This window comes from Macrobrachium rosenbergii, chromosome 1 (assembly GCF_040412425.1).
Source record: "Macrobrachium rosenbergii isolate ZJJX-2024 chromosome 1, ASM4041242v1, whole genome shotgun sequence".
NCBI classification, from domain to species: domain Eukaryota; kingdom Metazoa; phylum Arthropoda; class Malacostraca; order Decapoda; family Palaemonidae; genus Macrobrachium; species Macrobrachium rosenbergii.
This window is the reverse complement of record NC_089741.1, coordinates 301,267-313,746: the sequence shown is the minus strand read 5'-3', so window position 1 is coordinate 313,746 and position 12,480 is coordinate 301,267. Positions and strand designations below refer to the sequence as shown.

The window sequence follows — 12,480 nt, the reverse complement described above, 5'->3', positions numbered from 1 at the left end:
TATACAGTATGGGACTCCAAATTTCGAAATACAACATTATATGTAATTTTACGTTTAGCCCGAGGCTTGAAGTGTGGATATATTGGAAAGCAGTGACATGAGATGTTGTACACACAGTAATGTCTCACAAAGACAAGTGATTTTTTTCAGACAAATTTCCAGGAAAATTATTCTGAGTTTCTGCAACACTGAAATACTTTCGAGTCGTCCTTCACCTCTCCAAAGTTGCTCTATATCAGGCTCTGCCTATTCTCTATTATCAAAGGTATTCCTTAAGTGTTCTCGTAGTGAATCTCAAAACAGTCTTCTGTCCCAATTTCACAGCAGGAATGTTTCGTTGCAGAATTTGCTTGGGTAACTTATGCATTGCAGCATGCACACATCTTCCTACGATAAAGGAAAATGTTCCAAACAAGAAATGAACCCAGAATTGGTTGCAGGCTGCCTGTGGGATACAGGCTGAAGTTTGTTTGTTCACTGAGTATGGTGATTCCTCATCAAAGTGAAAGGGAATTGGAACCTAAGTACAGTTGTTGAAGGTAGCGTTTCATAAATGACAGGGACAAAATGCTTGTTTAAAGATTTATATGACTAGTTTCCAAAGAATAGTGTCTGTCAGCACACTTCCATTATTTGAGGTGTAATTCAGGGAATTAGACTACTTTACAAAAAAAAAAAAAAACTCCTCTCATGAGAGAGAGATTCCACCCTTTCAAACTAGATCAACCATGTTTATTGAAATTATAGACCTGGTTTCCTAGATGACTGGTGATTGTGCTCACCTGGAGAGAAAGTGTAAGACATCACAGAGACACAACTCTGAAAGAAACGTAGTTCAGCACTCAGTTCTCCTAACAAATGGTCACCCGGATAGCTTTATAATCAAGTTCCACATAATAATTACTGTGGAGGGTGACTTGTAGCCAAAAAGACCCATTTCTAAAACAGATACAGTATTTCAGTTTGTAAGTAAACCTAAATGTTGCAGTTCTATTTATTGACGGTTAATTAAAGAAATGTAAACATGAACTATAGGTTGTTCCAACAGAATACAGCTTACGAAATACAAGCATATAACAACAGGCAATAAAAACATAACAACAGGCAATTTTACTTTACGTAGACACTTGGAAGGAAATCTGCTCTTACGCCTGATCCATCTTCCATTTCACTTGTCTGCTGGGAGTTTCTTCATCTAGCACTGAAGCAAAGTTCCAACCCAGTTGGGCAGGTTTCTCGCAGATGTACCTGTTGGTAGAATAAGCTAATATTTATAATTCTTTCTCTCGAGGAACAATTACTTTGAGTTGGAAACCCTTGGTTGAGTCCTAAACTCTTGACTCTGTTGAAGACGATTCAGCTTCATAGAGCAAACGGAAAATGTATTTTCAGAGCATTATACAGTAATCTTAAGAAAGTAGTCATGGAGTGCATTCACAGCATAGGCAGGTACTGTACTTTTTGTTAGTTTCTAACTCTTGTCACTTAAATCTCCAGCTATTTACAGATGGTTTCATGATCACAATCACTTACTGCTGCAGTGTGGGATCTGCAGTGGGAGGTTGAAACCAACGTTCTTGGAAGCTGTGGCTGAACCATGGGACAGGCCTCATCTGACGTACACACACACACACACACACACACACACACAATAATAATAACACCCAGCAACGAAGGACAAGAAGACGAACTAAGAGATGACGAACACAGAAAAGACAGGAAGATGAGCTATCAAACAACGAGACACGAGGAAGCACCAAAGATGTAACAGAGAGGTCTGAATGGGTGGACAAGATCAGACAATGGACGAAGCCAGATACAGAAAGAACAAAGATCCCCTCCATGAAAGCCTACAACACAAAGAAACTAAGGGAATAAACAAGTGAAGTTACTGAAATAATGAGACTAATCCACACCACCAGTATCATAGAAACAAATAACCTGGCATCTGCAGGAGCAAGACTAGTAGTAGAACTCATGGGGATACAAACACCAACACCACCATCACAACCAACCCAATAAACTGAAACAGCAACTGCCACCTGAAAAGTGCGCCTGAAAAACAAATCATAGCTATGAGATCTGACTTAAGTAAACTGGAAAGAGAGATGGCAGAAAAGAGGTTAAGAAGCAAGAAAACAAGAGAGGAAACTGAACAGGAAATACAGCAGAGAAGGGACTAAACAACACAACAACAGAAGATATAAACAGAGGCACAAAGCCAGTACATAAAATCCAATGGTACATGAACAGGAATAAAGGATACCAACAGAACAAACTCTTCGGAACCAACCAGAAAAGACTATACAGCCAACTAAGAGGGGAAGACAACCACCAGGAAATTCCTAAAGCTGAACCAAGTCAGAGACTGTGGGAAAACATATGGAGCAATCCGGTATCACACAACAAACATGCAACATGGCTCCAGGAAATCAAGGCAGAAGAAATGGGGAGAATAAAACAAAGATTCACCCAGATAACGATATGACAGACACTAACTAAAGAAAATGCTCCTGGTTGGAAAGCCCCAGTCCTGGGATGAAGTCCATGCATACTGGCTCAAAACTTCAAGGTCTCTACAATCTATCAATAGCAGAACAACTCCAGCATTGTATCACAAACCACTGTGGCAGCCCAAATGGATGCATCAGGGAGAACATCCACTACAGAAAGACAAAGCATAACAAGGGAAATATAGCAAGTAATTACAGGCCTATCATCTGCCTACCAATAATGTGGTTACAGATATCAGTGAAAGGCTATAATAACTACCTAGAGGATACAAACACCATCCCCGCTAACAGAAAGGGCTGCAGAAGGAAGTAAAGCAAAAAAGACCCCAGCCCTAATAGTAAAAATGGTAATGAAGAACACTAAGAGAAGAGGAACCAACCTAAGTATGGCATGGATTGACTACAAGAAAGCCTTCGACATAATACCGCACACATGGCTAATAGGATGCCTGAAAATATATGGGGCAGAGGAAAACACCATCAGCTTCCTTAAAAATACAATGCACAACTGGAATACAGTACTTACAAGCTCTAAGATAAGACTAGCAGAGGTTAACATCAGGAGAGGGATCTTTCAAGATGACTCGCTGTCCCCACTAATCTTCGTAGTAGCCATGATTACCATAACAAACGCATTTGGGTGATGATGGATGCTGGGTACCAACTCAAGAAAGAAGGCAACAGAATTAACCATCTGATGTTCATGGACAACATCAAGCTGTATGGTAAGAGCATCAAGGAAATAGATACCCTAATCCAGACTGTAAGGATTGTATCTGGGGACGTCAGGATGGAGTTTGGAATAGAAAAATGCACCTTGGTCAACATACAAAAAGGAAAAGTAACAAGGACTGAAGGGATAAAGTTACCAGACGGGAATAGCATCAAACACATAGATGAGACAGGATACAAATACATGGGAATAATAGAAGGAGAGGATATAAAATACCAAGAGATCAAGGACAAGATCAGGAAAGAATATATTCAGAGACTTAAGGCGATACTCAAGTCAAAACTCAACGCTGGAAACATGACGAAAGCCATAAACACATGGGCAGTACCAGTAATCAGATACAGCGCAGGAGTAGTGGAGTGGATGAAGGCTGAACTCTGCAGAATCGACCAGAAAACTAGAAAACACATGACAATACACAAAGCACTACACCCAAGAGCAAAAGGATGGACTATGGCATGAACACGAAGCAGCAAGAGCGCTTACTAAGCATAGAGGAGTGTCTCACAAACATCGAGAACAAAGACTGGGGCAATATCTGGAAAAACCTGTGAAGATGAGTGGCTAAGGAGTAATGGTAAGAAGGGCTGATAAAGTAGACCAAGACCTAAGAAACATACAGATACAGGGAGAATGAAAACAGAACAGAGGAATGACACACAAACCAATGCACGGACAGTAAGAGACTGTATGCAGAACTGGCCAGCAATGAAACATGTGACAATGGCTACAGAGGGGGAAACTCAACAAGGAATGAAGGAATGCTAACACTACACAGATCAGGCCTCAAGAAACTGTGTATGTCCAAAGAACAATAGGGATGGAAATACTGCCCCACCATATGCAGGGAGGCAATATGAAAGACGAGACCATAAACCATAAAAGTGAATGTCCAAAAGCACAGAACCAGTGCAAAAGAGGTATGATTCAGCAGCAAAAGCTCCCCACTGAGCCTGCAAGAAAATACTAGTTGGCTTGGCAGTAATATGGTACAAACCCCAACCTGACAGAGTGATAGAAAATGATCAGGGAAAGATCCTCTGGGACTGTGGTATCAGAACAGACAGGGTGATACGTGCCAATAGACCAGACGTGACGTTGACTGACAAAATCCAGAAGAACGTATCACTCATTGATCTTGCAGTGATATGGAATATGCCAGTGGAAATTGTACCTATAATCATAGGAACACTAGGCATGATCCCAAGATCCCTGAAAAGGAATCTGGAAAAAAAAACTAGATACCGAAGTAGCTCCAGGACTCATGCAGAAAAGTGTGCTACTAGAAACAGCACACATAGTGAGAAAAGTGGTGGTTTCCTATGGAGGCAGGATGCAACCCAGAACCCCAAACTATAAAAACCACCCAGTCGAATAGGATGACTGTGATAGACAAAAAAAAAAAAATAATAATAATAATAAATTCCTTACCTAAATTCCTTCCCACAATTAGCATCATTGAAGCGATCGTCTTTTGAATGATAGTAATGGACACAGTGTTCTGCTGGATTGTTGGGCTCGCCTTCACCCCACCTGGAAGGAGTAAGATAATCACTGTTGAGAAACACCACTTCCATCGTCATTCCAAATGGTAACACTAGAAGCGTTCTGCTACTAAAATTGTTGCCACTGTCTTCCACTGCTTGTGCCTAATCCTGAGGGTAGGAATTATACCATGTTCATTGAATCGAAGAGGGTAAGTTAGGGGAAATTAAGACTCCTATCTGAAGGCCCAATACCTCCTTGATGTCTCTTTTATCAGTAATGCTTAATAACTTTTAATGGATTGATTCTTCAGCAAATGTTCAGAACACTAGGCCTACATCTGATGCGGATTTCATGCATTAGGCTACTGCCTATAATATACTGTACATTACATGATACTGTGGACAGTGATAAATGATCCTCTGTCTAACTCTGATTATCATTTCTCAGTAGTCCAAGTGTGATCCAGTGAATCTGTTACCCTATTCCATGATATAACTCAATGGTCTTTTTCTCCTCTCAGTTTTCTTGCAGAAGCATAATGCTTTGATGTAGGTATGGAATCTCTATTGCAACCACTTCAGATCTTACCATGATTCAACGATTTGGTGAATGGTGCCATCTGCAACCCATCTGAGGGTTCCCTGTTCTTGCAAGTCACTTAGTCCTACGTAGGTGTTGTGACCTTTTGCAAGATCTGCAAAGAGAATAACTGATTAGATTGAATGGGAAAGTATCATTCTCCATCTTTGTCTCATAGGCTATTTTTTAAAAAACAGTTAAATCAGCTGTCTAGAAATTCTATGGAAACAGATGACAGGTGAACTTGTTCAAAGTTTATGATATGTAATCTAGCTTTGCTCTTCTGTAACACATCTTGAAAGATAGATCGTCAAGACAACGCAACTGTTTTGGGGGTACCAGCTGGTACCAGTAAAAGAAATACTAGCCCTTATATTAGCTTAATCCCCTAAGGACTTACTGGTACATGCCAGTAACTTCCTATTAAAGTGTATTATTGTTCAATAATATCAAATGCATTTAAGAGCAAATTTGGACTAGGTTTGTTTGAGCTTAGAACAGTGACTTCTGTTTGATTACAAACTGATGGCACTATTGTAGTGGGCTTCCTATATTTAAACTCAATACAATACTGTTACTCACCACGGAGGAAGCAATTGTCGTCATCATGAGTGATTTTGACCAAGTCAGAATTCAAGGCTATGCACTTTTGACGGCTCTCTTCCCAAGTGCTGATGTCTCTACCGATGAAGTAACAGGAAGATCTCAGCTTAAACCAGTCCTTCTCACAGCCAAGATGATCTGTAAGTCAAATAAAGATATTTCAAAACAGTGTTGAATGTTCTTGTCGTGTAAGTGTTCAAGTGGTTTATATATATATATATATATATATATTACATATATATATATATATATATATGAATATATATATATATATATATATATATATATTTATACCGTTGGGTAACAAAGCGTTGATTACTCACCTGTGGCTATTAAGGTGAACATTTTCATGATTCCTATTTTCCGAAGCAACCGCTTGTGCTGAAAATAAAACGGAAATTATAGTTGGAAAATGGTTTTTTGTTAAGCTATGGGTCGTGGTAACATTGAGCAATAATCTTGAGGAGCCAGTACATATAATGTATAATATTTATATATATATATATATAAGAGTATATATATATATATATATATATATATATATATATATATATATATGTATATATATATATATATATATATATATATATATATATATATATATATATATATATATATATATATACATATGTATTTATATATTTATATATATTATATATATGTATATATATAATATATATATATATATATATATATATATATATATATATATATATATATATATATATATAGCATATATATATATATATATATATATATATATGGTGAATTAGTATACAATGGCACAGGAAAAATAACACAGGTAGAATGAAAGACCAGGGTAAAATATATTGATTCATATGTAGGCTGTCAGAAATATATTAGCTCGGGGATCCCCGAGGGGCTAGTACTAAACACGGCGAAATATTGTAGATGATCAATATATTTTTTTCCTTGTACCCTTTTTTCCTATTTTTTTCATTTGTGCCATTTTCCCTTATTTTTACCTGTGCCATTATTACCTAAATTCATTTACGTATACGTATGTATGTATATATATATATATATATATATATATATATATATATATATATATATATATATATATATATAGATATATATAGAGATTCATAGTATAAGAAGTTCGTGTTCTATTAGAGTTTCAGGCATCTTGAAATATCATTTGTTTGGTAATAAATTATAGCAGTTAACTAAAGAAATAACAATTATTAACAGTAAAAATGAGCAGTCAATAAAATAAAAATGTAATAAATAAATAGTCATTGTACTCATCAAAGCAGAAGGAAATTTCTGCTGGCCCAAGACGTCAGAGGTCAATGCCCAGACAAATACCTGCGAGAAACCGCAGAAGTGTTATTCAAACAGCACGAGACTCAGTGCAGCAGCACAGTTTGAGATGAGCACTTATATGAATTTTGGTTACTTTGTAGCATGTACCTGAATGCGACAGGGAATCTGTACGACAACTGAGTTTATGGTTGGGCAACATGGTGTTATCACTTATGCTGGATCACACATAAGATAGAGGGTCAACCTTTTGATTCACAGGAATCAAATTTCAATTTAATCTATCGAAAGAGAAACAGGTTTTTGCAAATTCAAATTTGATTCCCATGAACCAAAAAAAGGTTGGAAATTTTTTCTCCTATAAGGACAAGTTGCAAGATTTTATGCGGTCCAGCACTATCTATAAATTTGAATGCCCAAGATGTCTTGGTACTTATGTTGGTTCCAAAGACTGTTGCAAGTCCGCTATTACAGCCACTTAGACTCAGTTATCGTACAGGTTCCTGTATATCCAATCCAGAACTTTCTAGTATTCGAACACATATACAGCTGTAAATTATGTTGAAAAACACATTTTTTCGATTCTCAGTGCTACATCTCAAACTGCCTTTTTAACTACCCTTGGAGTCATTATATATAAAGCACCTATCCCCAATTTGAATAGTACTTTGTTTCTTCTCTCCGCTTAAGGTGTTGTCTGGGCATTGACATTTCTTCTGGCCATTCTTCCCTCTTGCGTTGTACTGTAAGGTAGTTAAATTTCCTTCACAAACTTGATGAATTTTAATATATTTATTTATTTATTTTATTTTATTTTATTGACTTTATAAAATTTTTTACTGTCGGTATAATAATTGTTATTTTAACTTTAGTTTTAACTGCTCTTTATAATTTATTGGTAGACTGATGATGTGCAAAGGACAATGAACGTTTCCTCAAATAAAGAACTTTGAAGACTTCTTTGTCTCCGTGATCTCCTGATTGTGAATTTGCCGCTTGACTGCCAATACATATATATATATACAAAGATACATACATATATATATATATATATGTGTATATATATATATATATATAGGTATATATATATATATATATATATATATATAGTATATATATATATATATATATATATATATATATATATAAGCAATTACCGCTGGAAAGAGACAGCCAGAAGATCATTATTTCACAACCCTTCTTCACGTTAACTAGTAATCCCTGAGGACTATCCTGAAATCACGTGAATATTGCAATTTTTTTAAGTGTAATACGAATATATTATGTAACAATTGACAGATTCACAAGTCCGAAAGAAGCAGCTCACTGAACTTCCACAAGACCTCTGATGCTCTTTCCTCACCTTGTAATTCCCGAGTGAGGTTGTCAATCGAGTCTGCAATCTGCTCAGTTGAATATGATCCATTTGCTGCGAGTAGCAGCGACCAGCCATTGCAAGAAGAAGAATGGTCAAGCACATCGAAAAACAAGTAGCAACGGTCATACTTGAACACTTCACCTCTTGGCTCAAGGAGTTTAGTTTAGTACTAGCTGGAACAGAAGGCGTTCTTCTCTTCTCTGAATTCCCAGAGGTGAGGGCGTCCTTTTATATAAATCAGCCGCTGCGCCTACTCGTTTGCAACCAAAGTCCTAGCTGGTAAGGATATCATCTCCTAGGACCCCTAGGGACGCGGCGAGAGAACTCGATTGTGGGCGTTTAATGTGCTTGTTCATACGCAGTCTAAATTTCATGGCTCGCGTCACACTGTTCAACGAATGCCTTTGTGTCAACTCGTAAAGTTTAAAAGCTCTCTCTCTCTCTCTCTCTCTCTGCGTGTAATTTTTCTGCACTCGTAGTTCCTTGGGTACATGAAGAAAGTTCATGTTTATCACTTATGTTTAATAACTACCCAGCGTACTTGGTCAAAGGAGGGTCTCGGGAGGGTGAAAGAGCGATGCCAAATGTACTTTACTTTAAAAAAAAAGGCTTTATTTAAGAAACACATCTCATTATAACTGAGGGCAGTTTTATGATAATAATATTGTTAGAAATAGAATATGAAAATATTAAAAGACAAATGTGACACTGCTTTACTCACGTGTTGCCATATCTGCGGTCACCTTCTGTAAGGCGATGTAGTGAGGAAGAAAACAATGATAGTTTTGGTCAGCAGCCCTAAAGTTAACCCATTCCATTAAATGATTAATCCTGGGTCAACACAGGAACAATGGATATCTCCCCGAAACGAGGCATCAGCCCTCAAACAAATGAATAATACATTAATGAGCCCTTCAATTCCTAAAGGTAGGCAAATGTAACTTCAAAATAATAAAATAATAAAGCATAGCATAACTATAGCATAAAATAATTAAAATTAATAAATACTATACAATTTGAAAGAGAGAGAGAGAGAGAGAGAGAGAGAGAGAGAGAGAGAGAGAGAGAGCATTTCCAATGCACAGAGATTATTTTTCAAACGACACTTGTGCAATCGTAAAATGCAAGAAAAAGCAGAGAAACGCAAGAAAACGCTGCCGATCAAAAGAAGATGAAATAGCGCTAATAATTACTGAATGCCATGTGAATAAACATATATAGTCCAAAATTATGGAACTGACATTTAAAGGAGGGAGACAAATACCTGGTGATAGTTAATATTTAAATTTCATTTAATTTAAGCTCATACATCTTCATTTATGATGATAATGTTTCTAAAAGAAGAGTTGGCAACAAACTCCGTTGTTTACAAAAGAAACAAAAACCAGGGAACACAAAGAGTATTGCAATAGGTCAAGGTCTTAGGAAGGAAAGGGATCATCCATAGTCCACGAGTAACATGAAACAGAGATATTAAGTCAAGCGTTGTAAAGCGATTTGTGGGGAGTGGGGGTGGGGAGGGTGGCTTGACCAATTAATGGTACTACACACTTCTCACATTATATAATATATATATATATATATATATATATATATATATATATATATATATATATATATAATAGTATACATATAATATATATAGTATATATATATATATATATATATATATATAATATATATACATATATATATATATATATATATATATATATATATATATATATATATACATATACATACTATATATGTATATATATTACAAAAAGTAACATGCATTTTTTCTTAGGGAGTATCACAAAGGAATACAACCACTTAGTTTCTCAACAAGTATTTATGGTATAGCTACAGTATTCCCACTCCACTTTTCTTGCCTAGCAAATAGATCATGATAATCATTTACAGTATGGAGGATTGAAGGCAACAGCTTTGGAACAATCCACGGTCTTTGCAATTGTAAATTTACATATGTGTGTGTGTGTGTATGTAATTATCCGGTGTGGCTAAGCAGTTCGTAGCTAAATTTGCAATTGTAAGGTCCAGCATTATTCCAAACAAGTTGCTCTCAACCTCCACACACACACACACACACACACACACACACATATATATACATACATATATATATATATATATATATATATATGTTATATATATATATATATATATCAGATATATTGCAGAGTTATATATATATATATATATATATATATATATATATATATATATATATATATATATATATATATATATATATATATATAAACAGTTAATTTTCAGATAAATAGTCTCCATACTCACATAAGTGAATAATAATCTGTTAAAAGCTCTTGCTCAAGAAGTGTTGTTTGGAGAGAGAGAGAGAGAGAGAGAGAGAGAGAGAGAGAGAACGTACAGAAATACAAGCGTGCTTTTTATCTTTGAGGAAGAGAGAGAGAGAGAGAGAGAGAGAGAGAGAGAGAGAGAGAGAGAGAGAGAGAGAGAGAGCACCCACAACAAACCCTTCTTGTAACTAAGGAGAGAAACAAAAGGACAGCATCCTGTATCCACAGTTGGGAGTTCAACAAATAAGAGGACGCAGCGTGAGGCCACAGCCGCGACTATCGTTAATATGGGTTTCCCAGCCAGTGATGACGTCAGTGTTCTGAATGCGAGGGGAGACAGGGAAAGATTTCATGAGTATATTACTGCTGCTGCGTGCCATTGCTTTCAATATTCAGTAGCACTTTATAATATGCTTGCATGCATGTGCTGCAATTATAAATATGTATCCTTTGACTGTTTACTGCAGAATAAAACCGCAGTTCATTAGAGAAGATGTCTGTAGAAAACATAGCTTCCATGTAATACCATCGTCTATTCAATCGCGTGTCAGAGACATTCCTGAAGTATTTCAAGTCCTTTCAGTCATGCCAAGGCAGTGTTTCTCAAACCTTTGACCTGAGGGCGCATCTACGAAAAAACCAACACTTTGGGGGAGCATCTTGATTTTAATATGGAAAATTAGTCATGAGATTTGAAATGGCAAAATTATAAAGATGTACCTGAAATAACCATTTATTTTTAAGATATTTTTCATTTAAGTATCTGCATGTGAAACGTGCTTGATGAGATTTCGCAATTTTCTGAATCTTGGCCTTATATGTGATAAACATACTCTCATCTCTTCATCAATGGATTTAGTTTTTGATCGTATTTTACATTTAATGTTGGTAGAGAAAATCTTTGTTCACAGAGAGACGACGTGGACAACTGCAGTAAAACAGTCAAAGCTTTCCTAGCTATTGAAGGAGATTCTTCTTTGTTTGAAATCCAGAACTGGTAGATGGGCACCTCCTCCTGCTTGATCTTGAAGCCACGATCAGTAGATATGGTAGCCAGCTCCTCTTCTGCTAACGAAAAGCCAGCGTTATCAGTTGAAATGTCAAAGAAAGGTTTGAGAATCCAATCGTATTGCTCGGTTCAGATTACCTTCCAGAATTGCTAAGTGATCCCCTATTGAAGGAATTAAATTATCTGAATGGCCTTCTTGAACCAAAGGAAACATTTCCAAACAGCCTAAACTAGCTTTTCTTTTACCAACCGTTGGTTATTTCTGAATGCTTGAATTTGTCGGTAGATAAGAGAAGGTTTTCATTTTACTTCCCTTTTGCATGGACATCGTTCTGACTATTCGTGTTAAACATTTCGATCAGACATTCATTTTAAAGTCCAAAACTTACATTTCAAAAGTTAACAAAATTTACTTTTATTTTCTTTTCTCAAAAGATGCCAACAGTTCTTACCGAAGTTCGGAGCACTTACCCTGATAGCCACATCGAACTTTGTGTGTGCAAAAGTAAGCGTGTGTGTTGTGAATCCACAGCCACAAAGAAGCTCAGATTTACGAGCTTTACCAT

The 12,480-nt window shown here is 36.4% G+C and overlaps 1 protein-coding gene across 1 annotated transcript; it reads right to left on the bottom strand.

The window, feature by feature from the left end:
* Positions 1-1,084: 1,084 nt before the first annotated feature.
* Positions 1,085-8,669, bottom strand: LOC136841272 (perlucin-like protein). The gene is made up of 6 exons (XM_067108267.1): positions 8,567-8,669; positions 6,240-6,297; positions 5,896-6,054; positions 5,323-5,428; positions 4,678-4,779; positions 1,085-1,248 (listed from the first exon to the last, which is right to left on the bottom strand). The coding sequence occupies exons 1-6, from the start codon at positions 8,654-8,656 to the stop codon at positions 1,146-1,148; spliced, it is 618 nt and encodes a 205-aa protein (XP_066964368.1). The 5' UTR covers positions 8,657-8,669; the 3' UTR covers positions 1,085-1,145.
* Positions 8,670-12,480: the final 3,811 nt, after the last annotated feature.

Coding starts and splice junctions, on each gene's coding strand:
- LOC136841272 (XM_067108267.1), bottom strand. CDS start 8,656: ATGGCTGGTCGCTGCTACTCGCAGCAAATGGATCATATTCAACTGAGC. Junction 6,298..8,566: donor CCTCACTCGGGAATTACAAG/GTGAGGAAAGAG, acceptor TTTTATTTTCAG/CACAAGCGGTTGCTTCGGAA. Junction 5,429..5,895: donor CGACAATTGCTTCCTCCGTG/GTGAGTAACAGT, acceptor TTCTCTTTGCAG/ATCTTGCAAAAGGTCACAAC.